General features: G+C 52.5%; 1 protein-coding gene across 7 annotated transcripts in view; it reads right to left on the bottom strand.

The window, feature by feature from the left end:
- Positions 1–428: 428 nt before the first annotated feature.
- Positions 429–16,623, bottom strand: part of LOC128853110 (uncharacterized) — a 32,121-nt gene continuing 15,926 nt past the window's right edge. For 2 of the 7 annotated variants that reach the window (XM_054075173.1, XM_054075174.1), the window contains 10 exons: positions 10,194–10,248; positions 7,149–7,493; positions 5,610–5,879; positions 5,005–5,121; positions 3,835–3,936; positions 3,170–3,292; positions 2,546–2,638; positions 2,149–2,241; positions 1,832–1,889; positions 429–581 (listed from right to left, as the gene is read on the bottom strand). In XM_054075173.1, the coding sequence (XP_053931148.1) occupies positions 530–581; positions 1,832–1,889; positions 2,149–2,241; positions 2,546–2,638; positions 3,170–3,292; positions 3,835–3,936; positions 5,005–5,121; positions 5,610–5,879; positions 7,149–7,493; positions 10,194–10,248 (1,308 nt within the window). In that variant the 3' untranslated portion in view covers positions 429–529. Of the gene's footprint in view, positions 582–1,831; positions 1,890–2,148; positions 2,242–2,545; positions 2,639–3,169; positions 3,293–3,834; positions 3,937–5,004; positions 5,122–5,609; positions 5,880–7,148; positions 7,494–10,193; positions 10,942–13,091; positions 13,344–15,921; positions 15,939–16,623 lie in introns of those variants that run through there. The other 5 variants (XM_054075177.1, XM_054075176.1, XM_054075178.1 and 2 more) reach the window with 5 other exon arrangements.

Genomic DNA, 16,623 nt, shown 5'->3' with positions numbered 1-16,623 from the left:
TGGAAGGGAGGTTGGAGCGAGGTGGATGCTGGTCTCTTCTCCCAGGTAAGAAGTGATAGGATGAGGAGAAATGGCCTCAAGCTACACCAGAGGAGGTTTAGATTGGATATCAGGAAAAATTTCTTCACTGACAGAGTGGTGAAGCCCTGGCAGAGGCTGTCCAGGGCAGTGGTGGAGTCTCCATTCCTGGAGGGGTTCAAAAACCATGTATCTGTGGCACTTGGTGACAGGGTTTAGCAGGCATGGTGGGGTGGGGCTGAGAGTTGGACTGGATGAGCTGAGAGGGTTTTTCCAGCCTTAACAATTTTATGATCCTTTACTTTAGGTCCTGTTTTTCAAAAGAAAGAAAGGAAAAAAAATGTACATTTGGCCTTCTCCAATTCTGTGTTAAATATAGAAGACAGAAGTGAGTTCATTTCATTGCCGTTTATTACAGGTGTTGCAGAGGATCAAACCAACTGAAACCGAGAGCCCTGAACCCGTTAAGTTTGGGTTGACTCAGCCAAATGAGAATCACCCCAACCATCCTCTAATGAGTGGAAACAGCATCCTTGCTGCGGAGCTGAGACATTTCGAAGGACCTGGAGGGAAGAGGAGGTGGATGTGCTGAGCATTGCTGGAGCGAGGGGCTCTGTGATCCCATCCAGACCTGCCGTGTGCGCCAGGCAGATGCAAGGGCTATGGTGGCCCCTCTCTGCATCCACCCTTGCATGGCCCAAAGACACAACTAGACCCTCCAAATGGCTGTGGGTATGATACTTGCTCCTCTCTATCTCAGGGTAGTTTTTGCTAGGGTAAAAAAGAGAAGCTGGCTGAGGCCCAAGAGGTTGTGTTCCTGCAGGGCACACAAGTTGGCTAAGCCCAAATACACCAACAGCGTGGCTGAAATCCAAAGTGCTGGGATGAACCCAGCAGGAATTAAAGCTTAAGGGCTTCAGGCTGAGGCAAGAAGGGAGAGATTTGTTGGGAGATTTGAGCAGAAGCTCAAGCACTTTGCTGGCTGGAGACCTGGGGATGCTGGTTGACAGCCAACTGAGCATGAGCCAGCAGTGTACCCAGGTGCCCAAGAAGGCCAACAGCGTCTTGGCTTGGATCAGAAACAGTGTGGCCAGTGTGAGCAGGGAAGGAATTCTGCCCCTGTAGTCAGTGCTGGTGAGGTCACACCTCAAATCCTGTGTTCAGTTTTGGGCACCTCATTGCAAGAAAGACATTGAGGTCCTGGAGCATGTCCAGAGAAGGGAACGGAGCCGTGAAAGGGGCTGCAGAAGAAGTCTTATGAGGAGTGACTGAGGGACCTGGGGTTGTTTAGCCTGGAGAAGAGGAGGCTGAGGGGAAACCTTACCACTGTCTACAACTGCATGAAAGGAAGTTGTAGAGAGGTGGGTGTTGGTCTCTTCTCCCAAATGACAGGTGATAGGACAAGAGGTAATGGCCTCAAGCTGCGCCAGGGGAAGTTCAGATTGGACATTAGGAAAAATGACTTCACTGAAAGGGTTCTTGGGCACTGGCAGAGGCTGCCTGGGGAGGTGGTGGAGTCCCCAGCCCTGGAGGGGTTTAAAAGGTGGGTAGGTGAAGCGCTTATAGATACAATTTTGTAGTGGACAGGTACAGTTGGACTCAATGATCTCAAAGGTCTTTTCCAACCTTGGGATTCTATGATTCTTTGACCTATCCCAGAGCCACCCACTGAACCCAGAGTGAAACCAGGGGCTGGGAGGGCAGTTGCTTGGGTTCTAGGACTTAAATCAAGGCAGAGGTTAGTTTCCATGTCCCGTTCTTTTCCCTTCAAGACAGTATGAATTTACACAGAAAAAGGCAATAGAGAATCTACCTCTCCTTGTCCGCCCACGTGGATTCACATTCCTTCAGCCATCCCTGAGTTGTGTGATCTGCGAAAGGACAAGTCTGTTCCCAGGCATCAGAAGGAAGCGTTTGAGAGGCACTGAGGGCCCAGGGTGGGGTGTTGTACTCAGGGGAGGGTGGCTGGGGCTCACTGGGAATGGGACACGGTCAGTGGAGGGAGCTGGGGGTCTTCACATGAGTGTTGAACAAATTCACGTGGTTACTTGGTGTGAGGACAGGGGGAAACCAGCTCGCTAGGTATAAGGCACTGGGAGGGGCAGGGTGAGGAGGACCAGGGAGACTTACAGCAGAGGTAGATAGCAAGGAGCGGAAGCACTGACACGGCCGCTGTGCTGACGGCAAGGACAGTCACCTCTACAAACTCCGTGCATCCTTCTCCTGGGCAAGCAAAGCAGGTGTTAGTACAAAACACCGTCCGAAGCAAGAGAGCAAGGAGAAAGGCAAATTCCCACCATGAAACATACACACACACAAACACCCCCCCAAAAGTGTGGGCTGAAAACTATTTTGGCTTTTGCAAAGATTTCACTTCCTTGAGAATCCCAGTTTGTTGGGGTTTTTTTTGGAGCAGGTCTAAGTCCAAATGGCTGAGTTGAAGGGATATTGGGATTACGGATCATGGGCAAGTTTTAACCTCAGTGTGACAAAGCCTTGGTGTGGTCACTGGAGCATCCCCTCTCACCATGGCGATTGTGGATGTTCTTGACGAGGAAACTGGTCGTCAGCACCACTGCAACCACTCCTCCGGGAGCAGCGTAGCCCAGAGTGCGCTGCGCTGGCCAAGGGAAAGGGGTAAAAAGTGATGTTAATGTATGCTACAAGACACAAGTAGGGGTCTGCCTTCACCCATGGCCTGGTGTGGAATCCACCAGCCGGAGTTAGCACAGAAGCTGAAATAAAGGTTTCATTTAAAAAAGTTAAAGATGAGATTTTAGAATCATGGAATCATTGAATGGTTTGGGTTGGAAGGGACCTCAAAGACCAACCAGTTCCAACCCCTGCCATGGGCAGGGACACCTTCCACTGCATCAGGTTGCTCCAAGCCCCATCCAACCTGCTCTGGGCAACCTGGGCCAGGGCCTCCCCATCCTCTCAGCGAAACATTTCCCCCTAAGATCTCATCTCAATCTCCCCTCTTGCAGCTCAAAACCATCCCCCATCGTCCTCACCCTGCCCTTCCTGATCAAGAGCCCCTCCCCAGCTTTCTTGAAGCTCCTTTTGGGACAGGAAGCAATTTTTGTGTGAAATGAAACCCCCATGGACCAGTTTTCTCTCCCTCCCTGCCATCCTTGGTAAAGCAGGTCACCTGTTTTGCTTTTCAGTTGGATGAACTTTGTTGGCTGGAAGGTCACAGTGGCCGAGACCAGGAAGTTTACCACGATTGCGTACGTAAGGGCGATCTCTGGCAGTATCATTGCAATAGAAGGGCCTGAAAGAAACCAGGACAAGGCAGAGCACCAGTTCTTGTGCTTACACCTTCATCACTGTGTACCCCTCCACTGTTTCTCTTTCCCAGCCTCTGCTGACTCCCAGCCTTTTCAATCTGTCCCTGCAAGCAGCCTCTCCACCCATTGATCATTTTAATTCCCTTCTGCAACTAACTCTGGGAAGGGGCTCTGGGGAAGGGGGAATAACTCTATTAATTGTGTGGATGGGTGTGTGATCCATCCGGTGGGCCAGGTTCCCATGACTAGATACAATCACACATGAGGAAGCCGTGTGTCTCTGGCTAGGTCTGTCCCCAGGTGTTTAGCGACGTGACCCTTCCTCTCCAGGCCACTGCCTTCCTCTCTGACTTCTCGTCTTCCTTCTCTTCTTCCCCATGAGACTCTACATCTCCCACGAGGTCTTCACCCTATATGGTTCACACGTCAAGGATTGCTTTTCCGTGCTGCACCTTGCAAAGGGGAAAGGAGTGGGGTCTGCACTGCACCATCCACCCACTCCAAACTGGCCCAAGCCACCTCTTACCTTCCTCTCGCATCCAGAGGATCCCTGCGGTGCCTGCCAGGATGGAGGCAATGCACACCAGCCCGCAGGTGTAGGCACTGAGCCACCTCCATAGCTCCCCTCCTAGAAACCCAGAGCAGCGAGGGGTGACTGCTGTGACCCCTCAGGATGTCCCACACCAGCTCCCACCCCTTCCTCAGGGTGGGGTGCAGCCCATCCCCACCTGTGATGCTGAGGAGTATCCCTGTGGGGACGCTGGTCAACAGTGGCTGAACATGAGCCAGCAGTGGCCAAGGTGTCCAACAGCATCCTGGCTTGGATCAGCCATGGGGTGGCCAGCAGGAGCAGGGAAGGGATCGTCCCCCTGGACTCACTGCTGGTGAGGTCTTGAATCCTGGGTTCAGTTTTGGGCCCCTCAGTGCAGGAAAGACCTTGAGGGGCCGGAGCACGTCCAGAGAAGGGAATGGAGCTGGGGAAGGGGCTGGAGAACAGGGGTTTTGGGGGCAGAGGAGGGCCCTGGGGCTGTTTAGCCTGGAGAAGAGGAGGCTGAGGGGAGACCTCATCGCTCTCTGCAGTTCCCGGAAAGGAGATTGGAGTGAGGTGGGTGCTGGGCTCTTCTCCCAAGTAACAAAGGATAGGATGAGAGGAAATGGCCTTAAGTGGTGCCAAGGGAGGTTTAGATTGGAAATTAGAAACAATTTCTTTGCTGACAGAGTGGTGAAGCCCTGGCAGAGGCTGCCCAGGGCGGTGGGGGAGTCTCCATCCCTAGAGGCATTCAAAAAATGTGTGGACGTGGCACTTTGGCACAGAGTTTGGCAGGCACGGTGGGCTGGGCTGACGGTTGAACTGGATGAGCTGCGAGGTCTTTTCCAACCTCAATGATTCCATGACCTGCTCTTTAGCATGGAAGCTGGAAATGTCTCTGTGCCCCAGGTACACTTTGTTAAACATACTCTTAAAGATGGAGCCTTGCAATAAAATGCTCCCAAGAAACATCTTTTTCTATAAAAGCATCAGTCAATCACCTCAACCGTCTACAACAAAAATGTTGGGGAAGTGCCAGGCTTTGTCTATGTTTAGATAGCTGGAAAGGGGATCAGCTGATGCCCAGCTCTTCTCACATCAACGCTTTTCTTCCTCTCGTCAAATGAGGGAATGGATGGCTTGGCTGCCTCACAACCGCAGACTTACTTATTCTTAGCTTTTCAGACTGGCAGACAGGAAAAATTAATCCCCATCCTGAGACGGCAGCAAACACCACAGCGACCACTGCAACCCTCAGCATGTCCTGCAAGGGAAGGGAGAGACCTGGAAAAGAAGCCGGGAGTCAGGGCATTGGCAGGACCAGCATGGATGGCACTGGTGGGCCATGGGGCTCCTTCATCACCAGGATGGACTGGATTTTTCTTCCAGCTAGTGGTCAAACCAGCACTCTTTACTGCACTCTGTGCTCCATGAAATCTCTAGTCTGAGATGTATGCTGCCTTTCTGGCCACCACCTCACCCATGCCCATGTCCTACTCAACATCACCTTGGCCAAGGGTCATCACTAGGGACCTTCTCCAAGAAGGAACAGCCAATCTCCTGCTGCCCATCCTGCCAAGGACTGTGCCTGAGACTGGGAATTATTGCTGGTCATACTATGATGGAGAGCTCCTGTCAACAGCGTGTGAGCCAGAACCTCATGAGAAAGACAGCAGGACCTTGGGGGATGGAGGGGGGGTATGCTGAAACCACCCAGGGATCCCAGGGAAGAGTGCAGAACGGTGAAAGGGGAAACCTTCAGCAGTGATCACCTGCGACAGTGACGTTCAAGGAGGTTTCCTGCCAGCTTATCCCATTGCTAGCATTGCAGGAATAGGAACCGCAGTCTGATTTCTTCACTGATCTCAGGTACAAGATGCTGAGGCCATCAGAGGTGTGAATGCGTCTGTCTGGAGGAAGGGGCTGCCCATTCTTCTTCCAGGTGAAGGTGTCCACTCTGCCTTCTGCCACCTCACAGAGCACCTCGCCAGTGCCCCGGGCCACGAGGACACTGCTCCAGAGCCGAGGGTGAGACACAGGCTCTGGAAAGAGGACAGAAACACCAGCACTTCCATCAGACCCAACCTGGAGCTTCTGTGCTGGGAATCTGAGCTGCAGCTGTCACTGCAGCATCCCAGAGTCTGCAACAGTATAACCGCAGGCATCTTTTCCTTGGAAAGTCTTGTGCTGCACAGGGCTGCTCTGCTTTCCATAGGATCATGGAATGGTTTGGGTTGGAAGGGACCTCAAAGCCCATCCAGTCCCACCCCCTGCCATGGGCAGGGACACCTCCCACTGGATCAGGGTGATCAAAGCCCCATCCAACCTGGCCTTGAACCCCTCCAGGGATGGGGCAGCCACCACTGCTCTGGGCAACCTGGGCCAAATGACTCTCCACCCTCACAGCAAAACATTTCTTCCTAAGATCTCATCTCAATCTCCTCTTTTGCAGCTCAAACCCATTCCCTCTCATCCTGTCCCTTCACTCCCTGATCAAGAGCCCCTCCCCAGCTTTCCTGGAGGCCCTCTTGAGGTTTGGGCTTTTTTTTTTCTAGCTGAGGTATTGCTTTCACTGCATTTCAGTATTCCCAGGGCATTTTAAAATGTATCAGGAAATGGGAAGAAAGAGAGCAGGTACGCAGATCTCATTTAGATTTATATGTGGTGGAAAAGAGAAATGTGTGCTGAAGGGCTGTGGCGGTGTTGTGGCAGCAGCGATACCACAGCAGAGGAAGGGTAACACATTAGCGAATTGTCCAGAGTGATGTTGAGAAGAAAGTTTGTATTATTCCAAGCATGCTCTTCTCTCTGTGACAGCAGCTGGTGCCTGCAGATTGTGGACTAGGATTCAGGATCAGCGGCGGGGCAGACGGTTTTTGTGAGTGCTCTATAAACCTACCCTGCTTGGCTTAGCTCCATCAGCCCTGTCAGGTCCCCATTGCAAAAGGTGTTAGAGGTAATCTCACCGGTAGCAGCAGATACCTGGCATCCCACCAGTCCCTCAATCCCTGCTCAGAGTAGAAAACAAGAGTGGAAATCGCCTTTCCAGGATGGAGCCTGTACCTCTGTCACCTCAGAATGTCTCCTTGGGCAGTACTATCAAATCTTCTCCACTGGGACAGGTTAGAAACCTCTTCCCAAAATCTCCCTGGGGATGTCTACATGCATAGCAGGTTCAAAACCAACTCATTAGACCTAGCTCAAACCCCTTCCCCTGAGCCCTTTGCTTCATTGATGATCCATGTACAAATAACAACACTGCTCTGCCTGCATCCATCACCCTGCTCCTCCCTCCCATGCCCACCACTTACTGAGGACTTCCAGCAGGATTTTCAGGCTCTCACTGTTTTGCACGTTGACAGTCACTTTGTAGATGCCACTGTCGCTTTCCTGGACATCCTCCAGCAAGAGAGATCCATTAGATGGATGGAATATGGCTCGTCCTGTGTAGGGCGCGTGGATGGCTTGCTTGTGAGACCCCCTGTAGTACTGCAGGATGGTGTTGGAGCTGGTGCCATTGAGGAACTCCCATCGTGTGGAGTCGATGTGCGTGATGTTATCCGGCCCAGGAAGCAGCACTGAGGATCCCACAGCAGTGACTTTTCTCCTGAGGACTCCTGGCGCTCCTACAGCCTCTTGCAAAGACACCAGCAGCCCTGGATGGCAGGAGAGAGGAAGATGATCTGGGGAGATGGAGCAAGCCAGCATGGCTTGGGAGAGGCTTTGGTCCCCCCTGTGCCAAGGACACATATGGGGACCTGGACCACTTGGTCACTGCCTCTCACAAAGCCATTACCATTGCCTGTCATGCTCCCAGGCAGCAAGACATCCCAGCCAGAGCTGAGAGAGGTGCCTAAATAGAGCACAGGGTGCTTGGGGGTGTCCACCGGCAGGGCTGTGAGCTTTATCTACTCCAGTTTTGTGTGCATTTGGGTGGCATTTCCAGAAGGGACCTCCTAATCCTCACATAATTTCCGTGGCTCATTCCTATTTCCTGGTCTTGTTTGGGGTGAAAGTGTCCACTCATTCACAGTGGAGAGGGGATGCAGTTGTCTCTCCAAAACACATGGCAGTTTCTGGGCTTGGCATGACTTGGGCCCTAATAGCCACTTGAGGACTTCAAGAGGAGCTGCTGCGGGTAGGTCACAGCACCCAGGGTCCCACCCAAAAAAGAGCTTTGTAGGAAAGCCAGGCAGAAATCACTACATTAGCTCTATCTTATCAAGTGGATCCTTAATACAAAGAATCATAGAATCACAGAATCATAGAATGTTTTGTGTTGGGAGGGACCTCAAAGCCTATGCAGTTCCACCCCCTGCCATGGGCAGGGACACCTCCCACTGGATCAGGGGGATCAAAGCCCCATCCAACCTGGCCTTGAACCCCTCCAGGGATGGGGCAGCCACCACTGCTCTGGGCAACCTGGGCCAGGGCCTCCCCATCAACACAGCAAAACATTTCTTTCTATGATCTCATCTCAATCTCCCCTTTTGCAGCTGAAAACCGTCCCCCTCATCCTCTCCCTGCACTCCCTGATCCAGAGCCCCTCCCCAGCGTTCCTGGAGCCCCTTTCAGCACTGGAAGCTGCTCTAAGGTCTCCCCACGGCCTTCTCTTCTCCAGGCTGAACCACCCCAACTCTCTCAGCCTGGCCTCATACAGCAGGTGCTCCAGCCCTTGGATCATCTTTGTGGCCTCCTCTGGACTCGCTCCAACAGCTCTAAAAGTGCGAGTTTAAAACATGAGCCATCCCTAGACAGAGGAAATGAAGGAAATAATGTTTATCTACCCAGACAGAGGTCCAGTAGAAGCTGCTCTGAAGGAGGCACCACGATTTCTGCTAAAGGCCCTCTTCTTCTCCTCAAAGCTGTCAGTTGAGCCCTTGCAAGCGAGTGTCAGGGCTGAAACTCTCCCAGACAGGGAGTGGCGGCAGCGATCCCAGTTTGTCCCCACGCAGCCACCACTGTGCAACCGCAGCCATGCTTCCCAACAAAAGAGATGGCATAAACAGCCCTTTCCAGCCGCCGCTGGCCGCTCACCCCGCCGCCCGCAGCGAGGCTGAGGGTTGCTGTGCAGGCCGGACGCTCTGAGCACAGAGCCACGAGCTGCACAGGCTGTGTTTGCTCTTCTCTCTCCATCGTATCTCGGTTCCTGCTCTGATAAGCAGATATTCGTGTGTTTACACTGCCGCCTGCTGTCTCTGCAAACAATCCTGCAGCCTATCTCTTGTCCTCTGTCCGGTGATCGCTCTGAGCAATTTTGCAGCACAAACGGAAAAGAAAATAGGCATAACAATTCAAGTATATCAAGCACATCTGATGGTTTTCATTTCTCACTCCCACCACCTCGAGAAACAGCCATCGGGTTTTATTTTTGAGCCTTCATCCCCTACAAACTCTGGGATGTGCAGGAAGAGGAAACCCTCTTATGACTGAAAATCCCCTTGCCTTAGAAGAACTCTGCAACTGCCTGAAGGGAGGTTGGAGCCAGGTGAGTGCTGGGCTCGTCTCCCAAGCAAGAAGTGGTAGGATGAGAGCCTCAAGTTGCACCACATGGGAGGTTCAGGTTGGGTATCAGGAAAAAATTCTTCCCTGAAAGGTTTCTCAGACATTGAATGTCTGGCCAGGGCAGTGGTGGAGTCCCCATACCTGAAGGGGTTTAAAAGATGGGCAGATGAGGCGCTCAGGGATCTGGTTTAGTGGTGGGCAGAGATGGCTGGGCTTGATGGTCTCAAAGGTCTTTTCCAACCAAATGATTCTATGAACACTGTTCATACAGACCAGGTGATACTACTAGCAGAAAGTAAGAGAGAACACTTCATCACAGGCACCTTTTTACAACTACAACATCCAAAGCTTATTCTATCGATACTCAGAGCTCGTTAACACCAAGGCATCTGAAAATCTAGGACTATTGCGATGGGTTTGTTTTCTATTTCAGGTGCTCTCCTTGAAAATCTTTGTACATTTGTGCTTCAATACAGCTATAAGGACCACAGCAAAGCTGCCCACACGAGGATAACTGCAATAAAGTTGGTGTTATTACATACAGTAATGAATGATTACATACAGTAATGAATTATTACCCAGTAATAAAGCCCCAGTATAAAGCTCTGCCATAGACTTCAGCTTTGCACCATACCTGGCTCCTGAGCTGCTTCTACCTCCTCTGTGTTTGGACAGCAAGGCAGAGACACCTTTACCCTTCAGGTTAAGCATTTTGCCCTGTCTGAAAAGTCTGACTGCATGCACCGAATGTCCCCATGCACAACTGCATCACTCGAGTGAAGCCTCAGGCTCTCCATGGTGAGGATCTGCCAGACGGCAGCAGTATCTCACCCAGCCTGGGGACAATTTACCTGCAAGGAGCATCCAGCTGGTCCCCAGCAGCTCCACGGGACGGCACATCAGCATCTGTCAAGGAAAAATGCCTCCAAAATTACCCTGGTTTAAAAACCACCCCTTGATAGTCCACCCTGTGAGGAGAATAACAGGTCAGGCTGCACTGCGGGAGGAGTTTTTGCAGTCTTAGGGGCTGGATTTGCGATGCTCATGCAGGCGGTGTTGTGAATAGTCCCAGTCTGGACTGGCTCCGACCTCACTGTTTTCCTGCTGATGCTCCTCTCCTTCCTCACTGCCTCCTCTCCTGCCCCTCTGGTGGGGACCCTTCCCAGTGGCCGCTCCCCAGTGCTGTGCACAGGCTGCGTGGGAAGGCAGTGCTCCCTGGTCCATCCCTGCATGGCACCTTCTGCAGCCCCATGGGGGCCAAGGGACTCCAGAGGTGGCTCCGTTGCAAGAAACACTGACCTTGATTGTCAGGCCAAACCAGGGAGAACCTCCCACCTGAATCCAATCCTAACAGGGGTTTCCTATTTCAATTCTTACAGCACTATAAATCACAGGGATGTCCCAGATCTTTTCCATGCCCTAAGGCTGGAAGATCTATCCCTGCTCCTTTCTTACAGCTCAGTCATCTTCCATCCTGCTCCTGGGGAGAGGAGCCCAGCTCCATGAGCAGAGCAGATGTTCAACTCATCCTCCAGCCTGTTTCTAGTGGTGGCCAGGGGCTCAGGAAGGCTCTGAAACATTTGTCCCCCTGTGAGCAGCTTTTTCCTCCACTAACCTGACCATAGAATCATAGAACGGTTTGGGTTGGAAGGGACCTCAAAGCCCATCCAGTTTCAACCCCCTGCCATGGGTAGAGACACCTCCCACTGGATCAGGTCCATGTCCCACAGGCTTTCTGCAAAGGGAATTTCAGCTGAAGGGAGAGATGTGCCCGGGATCAGAGGACCGAGTTTCGTGATCTGCACTGAGGAGCAGAGGGAACAGAGACTTGGGAAGGTTTGAACTCTGGGGAAAGCTTTCCTGCCCTGGTGAGCACAGCTGGCCCTGTCTGACTCCCAGGGATCACCAAGGCTGGATTGAGATGGATGCTGGGACAGGACAGCTGCATGTAAAGCATTAAGAAAGGGTGGGTGGAAGCAGATGTCATTGGGTTTGGAGCACCAACACGGTGATACCGGTTGGCTCCATCAGCCCTATCTTCCTCCAGCAGCAGGGGGCAGAGACTGGGATGGCCAAAATGCACTGCCTTGCAGAGCACCAGCCAGCTATATCCCCCTCCCTTCTCTGCATCACTGACAGGATAAGGGGTCTTCGTGTCCAGCTTGGATACCGGCATCCAAAGTGACAGGGACCGATCAACAAGGCTGAAACAAAATCAGTGCCCCATGGATGACCCTTATCACATTGCTCTGTGCACTGTATAATTGTAACGTCTTGCATCAGTAGAATTGCGCTGTGCTGCTGTGACTGTATCTTCTTCAGCACACGCAGGATATGCGTGCACCGCCTGGGGCTGATGGGCACGGTGAGACCCCTCTCTGCTTCTCGGGAGCTGCTGTGCCCTTTGGAGGGGCCGTGGCTGTGGTTGGATGGCCATAGTTTGCCACCCCATTTGATGAGCAGTGCCATGGGACCAGCCCAGACTGGGCTGCTTCATTGCTCTGGGCTGTTGGGAGAGGACAAGAGGTGGGGAGAGGCTGGGCTGGAAAGAGCCCAGGAGAGGAAAGCACCAGTGTGGAGTTGAGCTGGGAGTGTGCAGAGTGAGGGCACCCAGCAGGTGCTCACGGTGCAGAGCCAGGTGCGATGGTGAAGGAAGGAAGGACCAATGGTACGAAAGAGACAGACTTGGTCTGTGCTGTGTTCCTTGGAGACTGTGAGAAAGCTGCCCCAGGGAAATCATCCCAGATGAGTCCCACACCCCAGCCATTTCCATATCATTCAGGTGCTGCCAGGTGCTCCCAGGGGAGCCAGGGTGAGCTGGCGTCAGTATCAGTGCTGGCAGCGATGGATGAACAGCCAAGGAGCTGAGAACAGAAGGCGGGCTTGGTTTGTGCCCCACCAGCCTAACACGATCTGTCTGCTTCCAGAACTGAGGGGTTTGGAGCAGGGAGAGTGGCTGTTCGTGGGCTGGGAACCAGCTCAACCTCATATTAGGCCCGAGAGAATCCACAGAGGGGAACGTCCAAACCCCACCAGAAGCATAGGAAATGCTCCTGTGGACATCCACACCACTGCAGTCCCATGCAGCCCAGTCCCATGGGATGTGGGCGTGCTGGCAAGGCCAAAGGAAGGGATTGTCATAATTGTTACTGAGGTGAGATGCTCCCAGCCTGGAAGCCAGTGCTGTGCCTTGGGGAAGCAGCGTTCCCATGGGTTTAGTATAGGCTTTGTCACCGCTGCCTGAGGACCTGGACATGCTCGCCTTGGCCCTGCCACCTGCTCCAAAACCTGTCAGCTGCCCAGGACAGGCAGGGACATGGGGTGAAGGGCACAGGCACCCATGCCTGCCATCCCAACCGGCCCTCACAGCGCTTGCCTCAGTGCTAATTACACTCCTGTGCCTCGCAAGGAGGGCTGGGCACAAGCCAGGTCCGCAGGGCATTGTGTATCCTCACCCTGCCTGGGAGGACAAGCCACCATCCCTGGCCCTCAACCCAGAAAGCCTTTGTTATCCTCACCCCAGTATTGATTTGGGAGGGCTCAATCCCACAGGTGCCCCCTGCTCATGCCTGTTCTGGTGTGGGGAAGCTGCTGCTGGCTCCTGGTGGGAGAAGAAGACCCAGCTGCTTCCTCACCATCCCCACAATTTGCTGGCTAAATCGCTCCCTTGTCAGGGTACCACGCTGGCCAGTGGGCATTAAGGGGGCAAGTGCTGTCCACAAAGCCACCCCTGTGCCTATCGTACTCACTTAATCCCAGCTGCTTCTTTGGCTGCCTCTGTGGCACTTTGTTCTTGAGCTGCTTCAGGACATTCTTAGCACGTTCCAGTTGCTTCTGGATAGGCCTCACCTCCAGGTGATCCAGCTGTGAACGGGTGAACCCCCTCAGCCCACTGCCCCGGGGTGGGAAGTGACAGTTCCCGAGGGGAGAGCTAGAAGGGGAGACCCTCGGATGGAGGGATGGAGAGCAGCTTCCAGGACTGAAAGGGGCTCCAGGAAAGCTGCAGAGGGGCTCTTGACCAGGGAATGCAGAGAGAGGACAAGGTGCAACAGTTTTCAGCTGCAAGAGGGGAGATTGAGATGAGATCTGGGAAGAAATGTTTTTCTGTGAGGGTGGGGAGGCCCTGGCCCAGGTTGCCCAGAGCAGTGGTGGCTGCCCCATCCCTGGAGGTGTTCAAGGCCAGGTTGGATGGGGCTTGGAGCCTCTGATCCAGTGGGAAGTGTCCCTGCTCATGGCAGGGGGTGGAACTGGATGGGCTTTGAGGTCCCTTCCAACCCAAACCGTTGTGTGAGTCTATGATTTTCAGACAGGAAGGACAATGACCTTTAAGAGAAGTGGTGCTCACAACTGGCTCAGTACAAACTATTCACCAAGCAGACTTGAATAGAATCATAGAATCACAGAATGTCCAAATTTGAAAGGGTCTCACAAGGACCACTGCGTCCAACTACTCTCCCTGCATAAGACGACTCTAAAGCTCACACCATGTGTCTGAGGGCATTGGCCAAATGCTCGGTTTGGGCGTCTGTGTGTGTTAAAGGGGAGGCTCAGATTCTGCCTTTCTTGTTATTTTGTGGTCAGCTGTACATTTTCATTTTTAATTCAACTTCTCTTTCTCCCCGTGCCCAGCAGAGCACAGGTTCTCTGTTCCCGTCTGCCTGTTTCCTCAATGCAGGGCTGGATATTTGTAGGGTCACCTCACAAGTCTGGCATTTTGTCACTGCAAGGAAGGGCTGCTGCATCCTGCATGCAATTTATGTGTGCTTGGGATGTCTGAGAATCCAAAAACAACTGAAAGCAATGCCAAGGCATGGGCATGAGATGCAAGCAGGATGCCCCATCCCTGGAGGAGTTACGTCCTAGCAGAAACCTGTCATGGTTTATCATTTAGTTTATCTAGGATTAAGTGAAGAGTATGGAAGTGTTCAAGGCCAGGTTGGATGCGGCCTTAAGCAGCCTGATCCGGTGGGAGGTGTCCCTGCCCATCGCAGCAGGGTTGGAACTGGATGATCTTTAAGGTCCCTTCCAACCCAAACCGTTCTGTGATTCTCCAGACAGATATTTTGTTCACTTGCTGGAAGGATGAGCTGCTGTAGATGAGCATTACCCACCCACTGCTTCCACCGTGTCCCCATCATCCATATCCACCTTTTCCTTTGACTACTCCAAAGAGTAATATTTAACCGTCAGGGTACTCTGACCCCATTAATCCTTCCGGGTTGCTGGAAGGAAACTTTAAAAAAAAAATCATAGAATCCTAGAATGATTTGGGTTGGAAGGGACCTTAAAGCCCATCCAGTTCCACCCCCTGCCACAGGCAGGGACACCTCCCACCGGATCTGGGTGCTCAAAGCCACATCCAACCTGGCCTTGAAGACTTCCATACTCTTCACTTAATCCTAGATAAACTAAATGATAAACCATGACAGGTTTCTGGTAGGACATAACTCCTTTCATGAGTATTTTAAAAGCTTTCCCTGGCACTTGCATTGCACCCAGCCTCTTGAGGGCTGAAAGAGATCAAAGAGCAAACACAGCAGCACAGACCTGTCAATATCGGCTGCGAGGAAGAGTTTGCACACCTGCCGCTCTGGGCTACTGCAGGTTATTGTGGTTGGAGAGAGATAAGAATAGCAGGCAACCAGAAGCAGCTGTGAAACTCATGCAAAACCCCAGGTCCTTCTCTCTTCCCACTCCCTCGCTGCTGCAGCCCAAAGTCACAAAGGGACAAGTGTCCCTCTCTGCTAGAAGTGTGTGGATGAAGTAGTGTTACAAATTGCATTTTCTAGTCCCCTTCAGCACTCCTGTTGCTGTCAGAGACCCCTCCACCCTCAGCAGGACCATGCTGAGCATGCAGCAGGCATGTGTGTGGAGCAGCTGGTGCCTGCTCACCCCTTCTGTGGTCTCCAGGCTGGAGAAGACAAACTGCCTCCACCCTGCAGTCAAGGGTGACAGGTGAAGCCTCCTGAGTCCTGCCCACAAAACCACTAAGCTGGACAGTAGCGTGCTGGGACAGCTTGGGCAAGGAGAGGGCTTTGCTGTGGCCACTGTGCTCCTGGCTGTCACCAATGCTCATGTGGGTGCTCAGTGGAGATATCTGTGCAGAGCTTTGCATTGAGGCGGCAGGTGGTGTTTCTTGAAATTCTCCACTTAGGATGACATGAGAGAACAAAAAACATTAGTGAAAAGGAGTCCGACTCACCTGAGCAGTCCCAGTGAAGATGGTGTTGTCTGGAGACCCAGCTCTGGGAACCCAGGGGATGGGGAGCTATTCCAGCCTGCTCCCACGCACAGAGGTGTACCTTGAAGCCTTGGCACACATCTGTAATCTCAATGATGCCGTGTTCATCACTTTAAATCAGCTCAGGTAGCCATGATATGCATCCCATAGGCTCTGAGCCACCCTTGTACCAGGGACAACTGTGACACTTTTTCCCTCTAAACAAATGGTGTGGCTGAATCCCAGAATAACAGGGGAGCAGTGGTTGGTAGGTACCTCTGTGGACGAACTAGTCCAAGTCCCTGCTCATGCAACACTACACAGAACAGGTTGCCCAGGACCGTGTGCGGGTCCAGTTGTTTAGCCAGATTTCAACCTGCAAAAGTGATAAATCCACTCATCTAACTCCTACTTTGTCAGCTTCTTTATGAGGATGCTGTGTGAAATGGTGTCTAAAGCCATGCTAAACTCAAAGTAGACAACACAGACTCTCTCCTCTTGTCCACAAAGCCAGCCACCTCATCACAGAAGGCTATCAGGTTGGTTAAGCAGGAATTTTCATTCACAAATCCATACTGACTCCTCCTTATCACCTTCTTGTCCTTCACATGCTGGGAAATGGTTCCTAGGAGTAGCCTCTCTATCCCCTGTCCAAGGACTGAGATGTGGCTCACTGTTCTCTAGTCCCTGACTTTTTGCCCCTGAGGACAGGACCTCTCCAGAAACCTCCCTGGGTGCCACAACCTCTCAAAGATTACCAAGAGCGATCTCACAGTGCTGCCCCAGGGCTCATGACTACATCCTCTCAGGGCCCATTGGCACATCCAGTGTGCTAAAGCACTGCCTAACCTGATCCTCTCCCATCGAGGGAGTCGTCCTTGCTGTGACCTTTCTCCAAGCTCTTAGATCGCTGGAGATCAGTCTTGATGGTAAAAGCCAAGGTGAAGAACACCCTTGGCCATGTCCTTTGTCACCAGGTCCCCCACCCGCTCAGCAGCAGCCACAAGGGATGATATTCAGCCACGTGGGCCTAGGATGGATTGAAACGTGGAAGAAGCAAC

This window comes from Cuculus canorus, chromosome 10, assembly GCF_017976375.1.
Source record: "Cuculus canorus isolate bCucCan1 chromosome 10, bCucCan1.pri, whole genome shotgun sequence".
Lineage (NCBI taxonomy): Eukaryota > Metazoa > Chordata > Aves > Cuculiformes > Cuculidae > Cuculus > Cuculus canorus.
The sequence above is the reverse complement of the archived record's forward strand: the minus strand, read 5'-3'. Positions and strand labels throughout refer to the sequence as shown.